Source organism: Hydra vulgaris, chromosome 15 (assembly GCF_038396675.1).
Source record: "Hydra vulgaris chromosome 15, alternate assembly HydraT2T_AEP".
NCBI classification, from domain to species: Eukaryota; Metazoa; Cnidaria; class Hydrozoa; order Anthoathecata; family Hydridae; genus Hydra; species Hydra vulgaris.
Window position 1 is genome coordinate 45,985,001 of NC_088934.1, and position 19,992 is coordinate 46,004,992.

General features: G+C 28.8%; 1 protein-coding gene across 3 annotated transcripts in view; it reads left to right on the forward strand.

The window, feature by feature from the left end:
- The window catches only part of LOC136092408 (C-Maf-inducing protein-like), a 116,347-nt gene that overhangs the window by 58,494 nt on the left and 37,861 nt on the right, over positions 1-19,992 (forward strand). For all 3 annotated transcript variants that reach the window (XM_065820612.1, XM_065820614.1, XM_065820613.1), the window contains exons 11-13: positions 8,519-8,578; positions 16,417-16,482; positions 19,881-19,907. In XM_065820612.1, coding sequence (XP_065676684.1) covers positions 8,519-8,578; positions 16,417-16,482; positions 19,881-19,907 — 153 coding nt within the window. The remainder of the gene's footprint in view (positions 1-8,518; positions 8,579-16,416; positions 16,483-19,880; positions 19,908-19,992) is intronic.

A 19,992-nucleotide genomic window follows, 5' to 3' on the forward strand; every position in this document is an offset into this window, starting at 1 on the left:
TATTATATATAATATAATTATATATATGTATATGTAATATAAATATATATGGAATAAAAATATATAAATATATATATAGAATATATAGTATATAAATAATTATAATATTATATTATATACTTGATATAATACTATATTTATAATTATTAATATAATACTATATTTATAATTAGCATTCGGCAATGCTGACCTAACTGCCGACCTAAAAGTGTTTGAGGTCAGCAAAAAATTGCCGTATATATATATACATATATATATATATATATATATATATATATATGTATATATATATACACACACATATGTATAATAATATAGATATTTATTTATTTGTTTTGTTTTTTTTTTACTATTTTTAACGATGAATTGACCTTTATCACTTTAAACTTGCTTTAAAGTTACAGAATAAGCTAATGGAAAACAGAATGGAAGTTTTTATAATGCTTACTTAAATTTTCTAATTAATATTAAATGTGAAATATTTAGCAGAATTTTAAAGTTATATTTTAAACATATAGGCAGGGCTAAGTAATAAAAATAGTAAAAAAATTAAGTAATAATATAATTTAAAAAAATCTTTTTTAACCTATTAACGCTTTTAAATATTTGAACATGCCGCACACACAGTATTTTACCTAAAGTTGTAGGTTTTTTAAAATATTTTATGTTACCCTTGTTTCTCTAAAGGTAAATGAGTATACTTAAATCCTTTATTAAGGATGACATCATACCTGACATAAAATTTTTCCCTCATTGGTCTAAAAAAAAATCTTTTATGAAAAAATGGTATAATGCACTTTTTTCAATAAATAGACATGACAGAAATAAATAGGGAAAAAAAAGATTAAAAACAATGAGAAAAAAAATCTTAGAAACATATGTAGGTAATAAGATTTTTTTTTTTTATTATCAATAAAAACAGACCATTAATTTTTTGTAAACCACTTGAAACTTCTTATGTTAGAAATACAGGTTACTGACTCGAGATACTAAGGTGATTCGAGATATCTACACCACCTAATGTTTTCTTATCTAATGCAACACATGGTTTTATAAATTTTTCAAAAAGAGATAAACTTTTCTAGTTACAACTAACTTTAACCTGTTTAGTTGATACCATGGATATTATACTTTTGACAACTTATATACTCATCAAATGCTCTTGGAAATGTGAAACTGAGGGTAGTATATTATGAAAAATAGGAATAGAAAGTTTGTGATCTTTAGTCAAAATCATATGATAAACATATGAGGTTTGTTTATTTTTCCCATGAAAGATATTATTTCAATATACACCCAATATTCATTAAAAGTCACATCAATCCATAAATTAAAGCAACTTCTTTTTTGTGTGTGCTCATTTATTTCTGGTGTGAATTCTGTTGTGCACATTTGTATTTGTCTTATGTTAACTTATGACTGTCTAATTCAAGAAAAGTATTATGCTCATCAGCAAGAAAAACAACAGTCTGTGTTATCTCGAGTATCCCATAAAGGTTATTCCAGTCTTCTCCGTTTGGCGAGCGCTTTCGCGCTCATGCATTTTTGCGCTCACCCACACGCCTGCCAATACTTTGGTCAGCGCTTTTTTTAGCGCTCGTCGATAATTTTCAGGCGTGTTTTTATGTTGAAACAAATCTTTTCTTTGTCAAATACTTTGATGATTTATTTACGTATCTGAAAAATATTTTTTTTGCATAAGTTTTTGCTAAGTAGAACTATTAAAATTATTAGTGCAATGTCATCTTATAGCGTTTTCCATGATGGAATTTTAGTAATTAACGTAATAAAAAATATTTTTGACCAATCAGAAGATTTTACTAACACGTGTAAACTATTAGAAAAAGAGAACACTATAATGTATAAACACGCTTTAAAAAAGGAAAAACTAATATGGCAGCAAAAGGAAATACAAAGATTAAGCTAAGCATATTTAATAAGTGGGATTTCAAAGATATTTTTGACTGGAAAATTGTTAATGAAGACGGAATCGATTACATTAATTTCATTTGGTGTAAAATTTGTGCTAATCACTCAAGTAGATCTATGAAGCCACACGAAATAAGAGGAGCGACAAAACTTTCTTCCAAATCTGTATCGTTCCCCTCAAAATAATCCCCCCCCCGGCCCCAATGCACTTTTGCCAACGTTTTTTCCAGTCTTCGAAGCATGCCGAAAAGTCCTCGGTAGGGATAGCCTTCAATGCGCGTGCCGATTCACGTTGGATCTCTTCAATGGACTCAAAACGATTTCCCCGGAGTGGTCTCTTGAGCTTTGGGAACAGCCAGAAGTCACACGGTGCTAAGTCGGGCGAATACGGTGGTTGTGGAGCAACATGGGTAGAGTTTTTGGCGAAAAACTCACGAAGAACCAGTGCTGTGTGCGAAAGCGCATTATCGTGGTGCAAAATCCAAGAGTTATTGGCCCATAATTCCGGTCTCTTTTTGCGAATAGCTTCACGCAAACGTCGTATAACGCTTAAATAATATTCCTTGTTGACAGTCTGGCCAGTTGGAAGGAATTCGTAGTGCACGACACCACAATAATCAAAGAAAACAGCCAACATGACCTTGATTTTTGAGCGACTTTGATGTGGTTGCTTCGGTCTCGGCTCGCCTTTTTCACGGTATTCACTCGATTGGTCGGTTGTTTCAGGGTCGTATGCGTAGACCCAAGTCTCATTGCCAGTAATAATTTGTTTGTAGACATCTTGATAGTCAGAAAGCATTGCTTCACACATTTTAACGTGACGCTCTTTTTCAAAGAAGTTGAGAAATTTTGGCACCAAGCGTGATTTGAGTCTTCTGAGGCCCAAATGATCCTTCAAAATCGCTTGCACCAACCCAAATGATATTCCAACCATGTCAACAAGGTCTCGAATGGTTAACCGACGATTTGCAAGCACCAATTCTTTGATTTTGTTGATGTGGCAATCATCAATCGAAGTCGATGGTCGTCCGGAGCGTTCCAAGTCATCAACACGTTCTCGGCCTTCTTTGAAGTTTTTGTACCACTTGTAAACATTTTTTTGAGACATAGTTTCTTCACCGAAGGCCTTTTGCAACATTCGATACGTTTCAGCAGCAGAAATATCATTCCGCAAACAAAATTTAATAGCACTTCTTTGCTCAACAAAATTAGACATCGTGAAAATCGCAGAATGCACTTTTGGTACTTCAGAAACAAGCGTAAACAAAAAAAAATAATTATGAGTTTGACATGTAATTTGGCGCAAATGTTAATGATATTCCTACCAACTTAAAAATAAAAAAGATTGGACGATTCGAATAAGGCGGGAAGTTTAAATTAAAAATTCACCTTACTTTTTGATCACAGTAGTACAGTATAATTCACATGCTTTTACTATTATCACATTTACCCTAGGCTTTAATAATCCTTAAATACATGTTAAAGTTTCTGCTTAGCAATAATTTTTTATCTTCTTTTGTAGATTCAATGCCATCTTGCAAGCAAAACACACCAGAACGCGGCAGAAATTGAAAAACGAAAGCCGAAAGAAGATCGTATTAAAAATGTACAAAATGTTCCTGCACAAACTTCTATTTCCTCTAACATAGAGAAAGCCAGTCATGATGCATATCAAAAGCTTATTAATACAGCATATAAATTGGCCGTCAATCCTACAATAAGCCTCAATTGCTTTTCAGTACTTGTAGAAATCCAAAAAGAAAACCGTATACCATTAATATCAGGTATGTTTGTAACTAATTTATGCTAATGAAACTTTGTATTTATTTTTTGTAAATTGTTATTGACGATAATATTATGTATGTATAAAGTTATTGGCAATTATAAAATTCTTTTTGTCTCAGTAATTTAATAAATAATAAAAATAAATTTGAAAGAGTTATCTCATCTAAAATGGTAATAATTCCGATCTGGAATAATTTAGGGACTAGCGATAGTCAAGCTGCAAAGAAATTTATCAGTTCTATTTACTCAGCAGTTCTCGAAAAAAGCAACTTGATTTTAAATCAAAGTCATTTTTACTCAATACTATCGGATGGTTCGCAAGCTCGCAAGACAGTAGTATATAAGGAACTGGTACTGCTCAAAACTACATTGAAAGGGTATTTATTTTAAATATAACTTTTATTTTTGAACAAGTCCATTTTAAAATAATGTTTAAAAGCTTTGAAAAAAATATTTTTGCTTTTTAGGTCACCAGTAACGATGTTTGCACATTTGATAGACTGTAATGGTTATGGGGGAACAGATGCTGCTTCTTTGAAACTTGGCATCGATAGCATATTTGACGAAGACGGGCCTTTACCATGTGCTGCATTTCGTGAAAAATTGATTAGTTGCACAGCCGATGGTGCTAATGTTAACATGGGCCACAAAGAAGGTCTTCACAAAAAACTTTGCAGAGATGGTGATCGCCCTTGGTTGGTACCAATACATTGCATCAACCATCTAGTAGAATTAGCTGTTAGAGATGCATTCTTTGAATCGTCTTTTAAAGATGTGGATAGGCTTTATGAAAACATTTTTTCTCTATGCAAGTCTTCAGGAGTTGTAAAAAGCGAAATTACAAAAGTAGCTTAAGTGCTTAATATAAGTTATTATGCCTTTCCAAAGTTGAAAGGTACAAGGTTTATACCGCACAGTCGAATATCTATTTCCAGCCTCATAAATATGTGGCCAGCTGTTATCATGGCACTTGAAAATAATATGTCATCTAAAAAGGGTAAAAAAGAAGCCAAAAATAAAATTAAGGGGATTTTTAAATAACTTAAATCTTATAGAGTGCTTTGTAAAGCTTGTGTCTTTTTAGATGTTATTGAAAAGGTTTCTCCTCTCTCTAAAGTTTTTGAAGATGATGGCCTGCTAGCTTTTGATGTCAAACCCTTACTGGATCGAACTCTAATGGAATTAGGCGACATTTTAGAAAGCGCAGGAAAGCCGGACGAGTTGTTAGACAGTTATTTAGCTCGCTTTAAAATAGATGCAATAGAACCAAATAACCTTATTTCTTATTTCTATAAGTATGGTCATATGCTTAAATTACCCGCTAACCATGAGCAAATAGTAGATATTCAAGAAAATTTTACTTTTCTAACCATGTCATCAGTAGAGGAAGCCTCCAACAAACAAAAAAAGAGTTACTTCTATATTGCTAGAAACTTTGAAGACTCGATTTGAATGTTTTAACGTTCCTGTATTTGCAAACATGGTTTGGATGGACCCAAGAAACTGGGTAATTAATGAAAGCCTAATTTATGGCAATGACATGATTGATTACCTGTATAATCATTTTAAAGTACCCCTTATTTATGCTGGATTCGACAAGTCAAAAGTTATAATTGAATGGAAAAGATTTAGATTTTTTGTAAAATGTCAATTTGCTAATGATATTTTCGAAGAAAAAGAAAAATTCGCTTCAAAAGTTTGGATGTATATTTTGAGATTTAAAAAAAAAGAATTCTTTAATCTTTCACTTATTGCTGAGGTGGTGCTTTCAATTGCTGGTCCAAATTCTGCAGTGGAGCGCATGTTTAGCATATTGAGGCTTATGTTATCTGACAGAAGATCAAAGCTCAAACATGACACAATGACAATGTTGATGTGCATTGGCTGTAACGATAAGTTATGGACAGAGATTGAGAGAGAGGCAATAAAAAAACGAGCACTAAATATATATCTTGAAACTCGTCGAAAATTAAAGATTGATAAACATATTTCTAGTTCAATAAACCAATCGCTTTCAGTCCCAATTGATGTAGTTGCTAGCGATTCGGAGACATTAGAAAATGAAGACTCAGATGATGAGATCTAAAAAAAAAAATTCAACACTACTTTTTAATTAAAGTATCCTCAAAATATATAGAGGTTCTTAATTAGGAATAATACTTTTTCAAATTTAATTTCATCTTAATAAGAAAAACAAAAAATTAATACTATTTTATTGGGAAACATTTGATGTTTTCACAAAAAAAAAGATCTGTAAACTAAATTGGCAAAATTAATTACAAAGTACAAAATTTCGAGTGAATTAATGGATAGCACCTCCAAATGTGAATAGATAATGCAGATTTGCATGAGGGGCAACTTCTAAATATAAATAAATTATAATCTAATTATAATGTAATATTTTTTGAAATCACGCACGCCAGACAAATTATGACTGTCCGGCCAGCGCTTTTTCGTGCGCTGGCGGCAAATTTCAAACGGAGAAGACTGAGGTTAATCTCCCATAAAACATATATTTTACTATAAGCATTGAATACTTGTATTGAATTGGTACTTTATCAAAAGTACCGATTGAGGTTATATGTATTTGTCATTTTACAAAATTTATTTTTGTTTCATAATGAGTAATTTAATAATTTTATTACATTATTTATCTTATATTACATTATTTATTTTATATTACATTTAGTTTATATATTATGAATATATGAAATATATATGTGACTAATATTAATGTAAATAAATATGCATGCTTGTGAAAACAGTTAGCAAAGTGTTTTAGCATGGCCTCTTTTTTGAGTTCTTGAAATGTAAGATGTTTTCAATTTAAAAAATATATATGCAATAACAATCTTAAAAATATTGGTGTTAAAACATTTGTTTTTTAATTTTTTAAAGCTAAACTCATTGTTTGTTTTTCTTTCATTTTTCAACAATTGATTTGTCGAGCTCTAATACTTTAACCAATGACAATTAAATAATGCCACTGTATTTAAAGAGGTATAACTCTTTTAGAATATTTTTGTTTTACCTTCTCAGGTAATACAAAAATGCTGCTTTTTAAGTATTAAAAAAAAAAGAAAATCAATGGCAATAATACTTTTATTGTAGAATCTATTTTTATTCTAGCTTTTTATGTATATATCAGTTATTTTCAATTGAACTATTTCTTCTGATATTATCCACTAAGTCAGTCCACTAGGTCTGATTTAGACTGACCTAAACTCTGTATGAGCTAAAGTTCAACCTTATTACGACAATACTAGATCCTATAATAAAATTTAAAGGATTTTTATTCTGTCAATTATTATTGTAAACAAAACCTTTTAAAAATTTCTTTAATTTTGTAATAGGGCAATATTCTGGAAAGTTTGTAGAGTTATTCGCTTTTTCAACAAAGGGAACTTTTAAGATAATGTATAAAATATGTTTTTCATTGATACTGGAATGAACAATGGAAAATAAATATTTTATATATCTTTTCCATTGATCATTTTAATGTTTATTGCATATTGTAAAAAGTAAATTATTTTTTACAATATATGTTAAACATTAACAATATTTAAAATAATATATATATATATATATATATATATATATATATATATATATATATATATATATATATATATATATATAAATACATGCATATATATATATGTGTGTGTGTATATATATATAATTGGAACTATGAAAAATGAGATCAATCTTTTAGAGGTCTGCAAAAAACATTTGATACAAAGGTCTTACCATAAAGCATAGAAACGAGTTCGGCAATTTTTTGCTGACCTCAAACCCTAATTTTAGGTCGGCAGTTAGGTCAGCATTGCTGAAGCTGACCCTAATTCCGAGGGCTGGATACATATTGTTAATGTTATATATATATATATATACATATATATATATATATATATATATATATATATATATATATATATATATATATATATATATATATATATATATATATATTGTTAATGTTATATATATATATTGTTAATGTTATATATATATATATTGTTAATGTTATATATCCAGCCCTCGGAATTAGAGTCAGCATTCAGCAATGCTGACCTAACTGCCGACCTAAAATTAGTGTTTGAGGTCAGCAAAAAATTGCCGAACTTGTTTCTATGTTTTATGGTAAGACCTTTGTATCAAGTTTTTTTTGCAGACCTCTAAAAGATTGATTGCCGATCTCATTTTTCATAGCTCCAATTATATATATACACACACAAATTTATATATAGCGATAGTGGTGTTGTGGTAAAGCGCTCGCTTCATAAGCAAGAGGTTCCGAGTTCAATCCCCACCATGTTTCTCCGCGCAGCGGCCTTGTTCGTCAAGGTTTGTGTTTCGGAGTTATAGAGTTGAGAGAGGGTTATAACCACAATTAAGTAGCCTCCTCATCTGTAGTGGCCTTCTGGGCCTTGGGGAGGTGAAATAACAAAAAAAAAAAAAAAAATTGTCCCTGGTAGTACTGCGCTCAACTTGTTTCTCCGCGCAGCGGCCTTGTTTGTCAAGGTTCGTGTTTCGGAGTTATAGAGTTGAGAGAGGGTTATAACCACTATTAAGTAGCCTCCTCATCTGTAGTGGCCTTCTTGGCCTAAAGGAGGTGAATAACAAACAAAAAAAAAATATATATATATATATAGATATATATTTATATATATATATATATATATATATATATATATATATATATATATATATATATATATGCATATATATATATATATATGCATATATATATATGTATGTATGTATAAAGAATGGATAAAATTTAGTTTTTTTTTATTTGCAGCATTCAAGAACACTATAAAGATACAGCACTCTGTTGTTTTGAAGCTGTCTTTAGTACTATGTAAGTGTTGTAAATTTTACTTTTACTTAGTAAAAAATATTGCTACTTTTATAACTTTTACAGCTTCTATATTCATTAATTGTTAAAAAAAACTCTCTTTTTTAAGAGGTAATACTTGAACACATTAGTTATTCACAACATTTATAGACAAATAAATTCAAAACTCACATAAAAATTATATAAAATCACTTTTTTTTAACTTAACCAACCACTTTTCAATTTTTTTGCACCACTTGCATAGTATCCTATAGAAGACCTTCGCCATGACTTTAAGCCACAAAATCTTGCACAAGTTTGATGTGGTACTCAGCACTGTAGTTTACTACTACTAGATTCTCCACTTGATGTTGAAAACATTTATAGAAATCATTTTCAAAGTTATTTTTATCCATATGTTAATTACTCCCATAGTTATGTATGTGAAGAGGTAACTTAGGTATGTGAAGAGCAGCCAGGATTCCTTGATGATAAAGTTGGACAATACTGACATGAGGACCACATTAGTTGCAGGGTGTTAGCCAGATCAATCACACCACGCATAACGCGGAATTCCCAATGGGTTTAATATTCCCAAAAATCAATAGCTTTTTTTTTGTTTGTTTGTTTTTTGAATGAATAGGACAATTTTGATTAATATTCCCCATTATTTGTTATATAATAACAATAAATATTCCCAATATCACAAAAATATGGTAAAAAATGTATGTTGGCTAACACCCTGAGTTGGAGGTTGAAGTTGTAGCAAGTATAAACAGCTGTGAATTTTAATTGATGGTGGGCACCTGGTTGTAACTAGAAACCAGGTACATTGCTACCAAGGTAAGTGACTATTAGCCCACAAAGAACTTTATGATCTCTTTTAAAAAATCTCATTTTAGGGTTGTTATGCAGAAGTTTCTAATATCTAATACCCTTCTATGAAAATCAGTACCTACCATATACTCCTCTCTGTCATAATTGACAAAAAGTCATTGAAATAATATTTTTTTACCCTTTCTCTCACTTCTGGACAGGTATTTTGACAATCTTTATATATATATATATCTATATATATATATATATATATATATATATATATATATATATATATATATATACATATATTTATATTTATATATTTATATATATATATATATATATATATATATATATATATATATATATATATATATATATATATATATATACATATACATATACATATATTTATATATATATAATATTATATTATATATGTATATTGTATATTTTGCTTAAACCAAGTTAAGAAACAAGATGGGAACAGTAGAAGCAGCAAAGCTTGTTTCTATATACAGAACATTAAACATAGAAACACCCTAATATTCGGGTGTGTCTATATTTAATGTTCTGTACATTTTTTTCGATTTCAAAGATGGCAAAGTTACTTTTGAAAAAATGTTTGTTTTTTCCAACCCTGGAATCTTGAATATAATCCATTCCATGGGAAATATGCCTTTCAGATATATGGTGCCTAAAAAAAACTGTTATTTAAATGATAAAAGTTAATGTTTGCAACAGCTTGATAAAATTTTAAAAATGTGTTATTAAAATAGATAATTACTTACAGAGCAGCCACAGCACAGTTCCTTTAAGCACATGATCCACCAGGAACTTAAGTATCTAATTTTATTCTCCAGTATTAGGAGCCATTGTATCTGTATTACAACCATTGATCTGGTCAGTGAGCTCATGATAATCTAAAATGTTCTGAACAGCTATAATTTGATCCTGTCCTTTAGATGATTCAATTTCTAGAACTCTTAGCAAGAAAGAGTTTTTTGACTTGGGGGAAGGGGGATGATAAATTGAAAGCTAACTGTTCTACAGTTTCAGAATTTTTTTGGTCAGTTCTATAGTGTTTGACCAGTTTTGTATCAAAATGAATGACAACCTTGAAACCTTGAAATTTGTCCAGATTTTCTTCTATCACTATTTCAGCATTTTTAATAACTTTTTGTGTCTTTGTAGATACCTCTTTGATACTGTATCAATTAATTATTTAAGATCAACACCACCAATCTTGAAAAGTGAAGCCAGAAGTGAAGTTTCAGCTCAAACACTGACATAGTACCTTGTCAAGAAAGGAACCCACAACTGTCAAAAACATAGTTTTATATCTTTTTATATTATGACATTTTTATTTTTTTATTATTTTATTATAATGATTGATTTTTTCGCTTGGAAAATGCTTGGAAAATATTTTAAACTTGAAGCAAAGATCATAATATAATTTAATTCTGATAAAAAATATATGATTTATTTTAAAACTAAGTTAATAAAAAATATAATTTCATTCTGATAATAAAAATAATTTAATTTTAATTTAAAATAGATTTAATCTAATTCTGATTAAACAAATACATTTAAGTTTATTAAAGTTGAAGTTAATGCTTGGGTTTAACTTAACAGTCAAATTTATTTAAAAATATTACTAAATATTGTTCAATATTTAAATTTTAGTTACTCTTAAAAAAAATTAGCTCATTTTTATTGCAATTGTTTTTTTTGGTTTTCTTTCCTAAATATATATTTTTTTTTTTACTCAAAATTAAGTTTTAAATCAATGTGTTCCGAGGCTGCATCAAAAATTTGCACTAATGTAAGTAAAAACTTTTTTTATATAACATAAGTTAAAGCCCAGCGATTATTTTTTAATTAATGATATATACAGCGATATAATTTTAATAAATGGAAAAATAATCTTTGCTTTCACAACAAAATCACTAATAAAATAATAAATTTTTAATAAATAAAATAAATAAGCTTATTTTTTTTTACTTGTTACTTGCTAAATTTTTTTTAAATAAAAAATTATTTTTAGTTAATTAGAAATTTAAGAAACAATCATTAAAAAATTTAAAAAAATTTCAATTCATTTATACAAATGGAGAAAAAAGAAAGAAATTAGCTTATATCAGATATTTTTAAAAATATAATATTAAATTTAATTATTTAATATAAAAAAGTTAACTTGAAAGAAAATAAACATTCCATAATAGTAATAATAAAAAAGAAGTTAAATAATATTTAACTTGTTTTGCTGTAACTAGTATTATTGCAGTAATTTAAAAAAGTTAATTTTTTTTTAAATTAAAAAGATTAAGAGAATTTTATGACATTATGTTCACATTAGGCTAATGCGTTAAGCATTTTTTATTTAAAACAAGGTCTGTACTTGTCTCTATTTTTGTCATCTCTTATAATTTTAAGATTTCTGTTTTATAAACAAAAAAAATGCAGTTTGTTTCCTTGATAAAAAGTTTCATATTGCTCTTCTTTAATTAGTTTAATTTAATAAGATTTTTTCTATAAGGGTTCTAAGACTACACAGTTTCATTGTAGCATTCATAAGATTTCTCAAGCTTCTCAACCACTACTTGTTCGGTAACCCAAAGTCTTGAGTCAAACCCACCCTTATCCCAAAGATCTAACAGTTCTCTCAGAATGCATACTACAGTGAATTTTCCCTTGTTTCAAGCATAGACCTAGACCTTGTCTTTAGTGTGCAGGATAATTTTGCATTTTGTCTTACTTGACCTGAGCCAATATATTTGACTGCAAACTTCTCCCAGTGTGGGTAACCTAAACAAATTTCGAAAAAAATAAAAAGTCTTTACATATTTGGTTCAAAACACAGCTGCTATTAATTTTATGTTTTTTACCTAGAAAAAGTTTCCCAATTAATTGTTTTAATTAAATCTTGAAATAAAACCTGTTTGGTGCAAACATATTTAGTTAATGCTGAAGCAAGTAGAGTGATATTTTTCTGTGGAGCTGAACTTCTGCTGCAGGATGTACCTGAGGTTCCTGGTTGTCAATCCCTGCGTGTTCTAAGAGAGGCGTTACTCATTGGAGGACCACCTCTCTTCATTTCTCTCTCTCTTACAGCACCTTTTTTAGTCCTTTTGACCTTTTATTGGAGATTTGCAAAAAAATCCCACCAGCATCATATGCCATTGATATTTTAAGAAGTTTGATATATCTGAAAAGCATAAAATTAAATAGTCAAATAATCTTTAAAAGCAATTATTTGAATAGAGCATTAATATGTAATAACCAAACAAATAGCTGTAAAACAGTCATTAAATGATTCAACTGAATTGAGTTGAATAAAAATGTGATTTAAAAAATATTTGATTGAATTTCAATCACATTTTTTTCTATCACATATTCTTGCTCAGTTTTATTAAAGCTCTAATGATTTTTTTTTAAATTCCACAATTTGTTAAAATTTATTATTAAAAATTTAGCTCTTCATGCAGCTGATTCACATTCAGATCCATTTGACTTGACAGCTGCTTGTAATTATGGCTTTGCTCTATAAACACTTGTTTTATACAACTTTTCTGCATTACAGATTTCTTACACTAGTCAATGAGTTTCCCAATTTCCACACTTTATTCCCTACATTTTGTTTCAGAGAAAGCATTATAATGTTTGTAAAATGATTTTATAAAAACCTGAATTGGGTAAGCCATACAGTGCATTCAAGGATATGGAATATGTTCTGGCAGGAATAAATCAGGTCAGACATTCTGTCTTCCTCTTCTATTTTTTGTTCAAATGTCAGACTAAAACTTGTCAAATTTCTTGACCTCCTGCACTGGTAGTGGTGCAGTGGTAGAGCGCTTGCCTGATAGGCAAGAAGTTCTGAGTTCGATACCTACCGCGTCCCTGGCGGTATCGCGCTTAACTTGTTTCTCTGTGCAGTGGCCTTGTTGGTCGAGGTTTGTGTTTTAGAGTTATTGAGTTAAAAGAGAGTTGTAACTACAATTATATAGCCTCCTTGACTGTAATGGACTTAATGGCCTTAGGGAAGTATGTTGATTCCTCTCTTGTGGATGAAATAACATTGAAAAAAAATATTATGATTTGCAACATTAAATTTTTCAAATTAATTTTTCAGGTTTGGACAGAAATAGCATGCAAGCGTTTCTTCCCAGAATTTCAGATACATATAATTTATTTATATTTGACAACATGATCACAGCCACCAAAATTTAAACATTTAACAAATGTGCCAAAAAAAAATTTTATATTACATTAGAAATAACTTTGAGTTTCACAATTGATTAAAACCTCACTTTGTTGTAAAAAATGTTTAGCATAAGCATGATTGATGGCAGCAATTGCACCTTAAATCATAAGTGCTAGAGATTGCTTAACAGAAGGTGCAATCTATCAGGCATTGAAGCATGAGTTTGGTAGCTGGCAAACATCGACTTTGTAAGCTGCAAACTGCGTAACTTGTCCTTTATCTGAGAGCATGACAGTCGCCACAATTTAACGGTCCAGTTTTTGTGCTCTTTGCAAAATTTGATGATCACAAATGTTTTTTTGAGTAAAGGCTGATCAAAGATTAATGTTGTTGGCAAGATTTCTTTCTTTCATCTACACATTTGCTGTACATTTAATTAACACCCAAAACAATTAAATTGACACATTCTTCTTTCTTCATACTGATTTTGAATTATTCAAGTTTATTCTGGATTAATCAAGTTTGAATGTCTACACACTAACATTTACTCAGGTGGCAGTCAATCACAGCTAAAGCAGTGTATTATGTCAGTTTTTCAAGTCATAATTCTTAGTCAATTTCCTAAACTGATGCTATTTGTTGACTTGATGCACTGAATGAACATTCTTACCATCTATAAAAACTGTACTTCGAATTCTACTTTTAAATCTATTAAAATTTTATTACTACTTCTAGTTCTATTAAAAACTGTAACTGTGCATGTTAGCAAGTGATGTTGTAGCTATACTCAAGATAATAATGATTGAACTGTACATGATTCTTAGGTATATAAAACGTATAAGATATTTTCCTATTGATTGATAACTACACAATCACCAACACAACATGTAATCATTCAGTGTGTTGCCAATAAGCATATTTTGCATTTATAAGTAATTATCTATAATAATTATAAGTATTTATGGATTTTGGTCTATATAAGTAACTATATATAAATATATAAATATATATATATATTTGGACTAACTTTAGCAGACTTTAAAATGGCACAAGCTAAATGCGGTAGTGGTGTTGTGGTAGAGTGCTCTCTTTATAAGCGAGAGGTTCCGAGTTCGATTCCCACCGCGTCCCTGGCAGTACTGCGCTCAACTTGTTTCTCCTCGCAGCGGCTTTGTTCATCAAGGTTCATGTTTTGGAGTTATAGAGTTAAGAGAGGGTTATAACCACAATTAAGTAGCCTCCTCATCTGTAGTGGCCTTCTCGGCCTTGGGGAAAATTAACAAAAAAACAACAACAAAAAATTTTTTTTTTCATTCTTATAACCATTTTAAAGCTTATTTAATTCTCTATAAGTTAAATTACTTGTAGATAAAATAATGAAAATTAAGATAATAATAATATCCAACCAAGAAGAGATAAGAAAATGGATTTATGAGTTCTATTTGAATAATAAATTGCAAGGTAAAAAGTTCACAGTAGATCACTTCAATGCTGAACAAATTCCAAGAAGCACTATCTATAATATAATCAAACATGTTGAGAATAATTTTGAACACAAAAGAGTGCAAGGAAGTGGTTATATTGCCAAAATCATGACCCCCAAGGTGATCAAGTGTCTGAGAACCATATTTGAACACAGTAACCAAGTTTCTATAAGACAAGCCTGTCAAAATTTAGGATGCAGTCATTCACATATCATTTAAACTCTCACCAAGTACACTGACATCAAAACTTATACAAAACAGGGTATACCTGATCAACAAGAGAGCCAGTGCGAGCAAATCAAGACCGGCATTGGTTGTCTTTATCGCAATTTTCAAGGAAAATTGGTCATCCTTGACGACAAGTCTTACTTCACACTGTTGCACTCAAGGATAAATGGAAGCAGCACCTACTACTCTAGCGACAGAGACAAGACTACACCGAGCGTTAAATTTTGCAAAAAGTGCAAGTTTGATCCCAAGTTGCTTGTCTTGCTGGCCATTTCTGGCAAAGTTATTTCCAAGCCATTTTTCATCCCCAGCGGCCTTGCAGTCAATAAAGCTATCTACGAAATGGATTGTGTTATAGAAAGATTAGTGCCGTTCATCAATGCTCATCATGCCGATGGTAATTATGTATTTTGGCTAGACCTAGCCTCATCGCATTATGCCAAAACTGTGACCAACTGCTGAGACTCATGACATCAATTTTGTCAAAAAAGTTGACAATCAACCAGCTGTACTGAAGTGCGCCCAATTGAAGACTTTTGGGCTATTTTGAAAGGCAAGGTGTATGAGGGTAACTGGCAAGCAAAAGAAGTGAAGCAACTACAAACCAAAATAAAGCTTTGTCTGAAAAAATTGACCATAACCTTGAATTTTCACTTTTTGGGTCAACTCGTCTTAGAGTTGGTCAAATCCAAAGAAACAGACTGGTTGAAGACTAACTTAATTAAAATAAATAACTAAAAACTCTATTTAATGATATTTTTATTTCATCTTTACCTTAAAAACTATGGGAGTAATGACCCTTGAAAGTATGTCTGAATTTTTAGTAACCACCCATTGTGTATATATATATATATATATGTGTGTGTGTGTTTATATATATATATATATATATGTGTGTGTGTGTGTGTACATATATATATATGTGTGTGTGTATATATATATATATATATATATATATATATATATATATATATATATATATATATATATATATATATGTATATATATGTATATATATGTATATATATGTATATATAAGTATATGTATATATATGTATATATATATACCAATTTTTTACAATATGAGTATTCAAAATGAATATATAAGAATAACACTTTATTTATAGATCAAAATATGATGACTGGGTATTGTCACTATCTATATATTTGCAAGCTATTCCCTTTCCGCAGCAGTAAGTTAATTTTTTTATTATTTTAAGTCTAATTAATAAGGTCTAATTATAGTCTTAACAACTTTCTAAAGAAAAAAAAATTATTTTAATTTAAAAAAAAAAAAATTTTTTATAATTATAGTTATTCAATAAAATATAAGTTGCAACTGACTATTTTTACTTGAACCAGAGTTGATAAATGGCTTGATAAAAATCTTCACACCTTCACTTTTTCTTTTGCAGTAACTGATGTCAGAGTGTTTTGGCTATTTAGTTTGTAGCCATTATCTTTTTTCTTTTATGCAAAATGCTCTGGAGGTTGTCAACATTTAGGAGGCATCCTGGGCCAAATTTGAGCCAGAATTTAATGCTCCGTCACCATTAGAAATTACAATAAAATCAATATTTGAAATTAAAAAGCAGTTTAAAGATTATTTGGCGCAAGTATTAAAATCAAAGTTGCATGATTTGTTGTATAACTATTTAAAAATTGTGAAACATGCACAGTGATTTTTTAAAAAAGTATTGAGTATTTATTATGTCATCATTTTTATGTTGCTTTTTTGTGTGTGTTTTTATATTGAATATTTAAAATATTTTTAAGTATTAAGTATTTAAACATTAAAAAAAATGTTAAACATTTGTAAGTACATACAAAGTTTAAAACCTTCAAAATACTCAATACTTATATACCAATGTAAATGTTTTAGACATGTGCGACCATGTTTATATCTACACCATTGACAAACACAATGTGATTGTAAAATATATTTTGGCTGCAAAACACATTTTTACATATAAAGTAATAGTCTCATAAAGTAAAAAAATTATTGCATTAATTTTACTGATGGCTAATGACATAATGTTAGCCAAAAACTTTTTAGTAAAAAATTTAAAGTTAATTAGTTTTTTTTTAACTTTTAAAATGAATATTTTAATGATACTGTTTTTTTTTTGTTTTTTTTTCAATATACAATATTTATGATTAAAACTTAGAGTAGGGTAGATAAGATAATTTAGACGCCAGTAGAAGCAGCCCCTAAATTATCTTGCTTTCAAAATATCATTAGGCAGTGGCCATCAATGCCTTCTGTTCTTGATTGTCCAGAACCTTTTGGATCAAGAATCAAGAAACTTTTTTTGCATCCAAAAAAGGTTTAGTGGCAAGTTTTTGATTGGTCTAAAGTCAAAGCATTTTTCCACCTACCTTTTTTTCCAAAAAGTAATTAAAGATAAAAGCTAAAATAATTATTTTGAGAAAATTGATAAAAACCCAAGTAATTGATTTGATTAAGTCTGGTCATTTGAATACCAATTAGGAGCAAATAACTTAATCAGAAGTAGCCTTTGCAGGTTTTTATGTGTTATTTTTATTTTATTTTTTTTTAATTTAAATTTTTTCCAGCATAGTGAACTTTTTTTTTTTTTTGTGATTTAACATTTTATAAATTCAAAACCTTCTTTGGAGAGTTCATTAGAGGTATTTGACTATTTTTGTTTTTGTGTAATTTCATGATAATTGTTTTTGCCTAACCATAACAAATATGACATCATATACTTTGTTAAAAATATTAATTTAGAGCTTATAGTTCAGAATGTTATAAGAGTGTCGCATAGTTACTACTACCTAAACTTATGCGCAAGTAGAATAATTTCAAACTTGTATGCTGCTCTAGGTGTTTTTAAACACAAATTTAAACATTGAAAAATTGATTTTCAAAATTAAAAATTTCCGCTTCTTTTATATAAGTAAGATCTCATCTCATATATTGCTGAGCAATTTGGGGGCTCTTTTTGAAGTCAATTATAATGGTTTTGAAAATTAGCAACGCAATAAGCAATGGAGTTTACTACCTCCTATCCTCATTGACAGAAATGCATGAAAAATAAAAATGCATAGTATTCAAATGATGTTAACAAAATCTTCAAAAAATTTTATTTTTTACAAAATTATAGGGTTTTTTTTATGGGGGGGGGGGGAAGGGAATTGAAAGCAGTTAATAACCAGTTTTTGATAAATATTTACTTTATCTGGTGCTTCCAATAGGTTTTTCTGTTGTTGGTTAAATGTATAATAATAATAGTTTTTCAGGCAAAAGGAAGGTTTAATAAAACCTTAATTTTTTAGAAAAAGAAAACTAATTAACTGTCTCAATTATGTTTTTTTAAATTAAAATTAATTGAATGTCTTAATTATTGTTTAATTAGTAATTATACTGTTGTTGTTTTTTTGTACTAATTTTTATTTAACAACATTCGTTATGCTGGTATTTTGTTAATTTTATGTCTTGTCTTTGCTGTTTATGATTTATCAATCTTATCAATAAATCTACCCTATTTAAAAAAAAAGTATAGAATATCTAAGATATTCATACTTTCATACTTTTTTTTTAATTAGGGTAGATTAGGGTAATATGAGCATCTTAAACAAAAATGTTGAATCCAATATTTTTGCAAATAAACAATTTTTAGGGATCTCTACTCCATTTAGATATTTGGGCAACCAAAATTTTTTCTTAAAAACACAGAGGCTTTAAAAAAGTAGCATAAGTGCTCATATTACCAATACCACTCGGTAATATGAGCACTTTAAATTAGCTCAAAAAAATTCCATTAAGTAAAGAATTACCAATCTGACAATTAGAACTAATTTTTGGAATATAATGATTCGTTATTAATAAAACTTATCATTAAAAGATCAAATTTTGAACCACTTTTTGTTGAAATAATACTACTATATTTTCTGCAACAACAACAACAATAAATTAATTCGTTATTTTTTCTATTTTATTAACTCAAACCTTTGAACAAAAAAAAATCAGAATTTTTGAATTTAAATTACAGAAAAATATTTAGTATTGTTAAAATATTAAAATTTTTTACTATGTTTTGTTTTTATTTAAAAAGCAATTAAAACCACTTTTATTTTAGGGCTTTAAACTAGGTAATTTCAATGAAAAACATTAGTTAATTTGAGCATTCTCATATTACACAAAAATAGCATCTTTTAATAAAGTCAAATCAGAATGTTTCTATGCATTGTTTTTCAAACAAAAATGGATGGAATTTTTAGCTAGCATATTTTTCTTTATGAAAAAATTAATTTCATTATTTTAGCACCAAAATTTCGCGCCACAGAAATATTCATGTGATGATATTATTTTAACAACGCAAAAAATTAAACAGCGTTTTAATTAGATGATAGCCACTAATTTCTGCATAGAAATTTACACTAATTCTACTGATTCCTGTTATTAACACATAAAGTCGATTCAAAAAATACTTAGTAACTTTAACTTCACTGCTTACATCTAAGAAATCTTTAAGTATGCTCATATTACCAAGTTGCTCATATCTACCCTAATGTTTGTTTTAAAATGATGTTCAATTGTGATTTTGTTATTTTTTTTAATTTTTAGAATATTCAAAGAAAAAAATTTTTCAAGGTAAAATTCTGTTTATATAATTTACACAAAGAAACAGTGTATAGTATAATTCTCACACATTTTTCTTTGACTATATTTTATACTA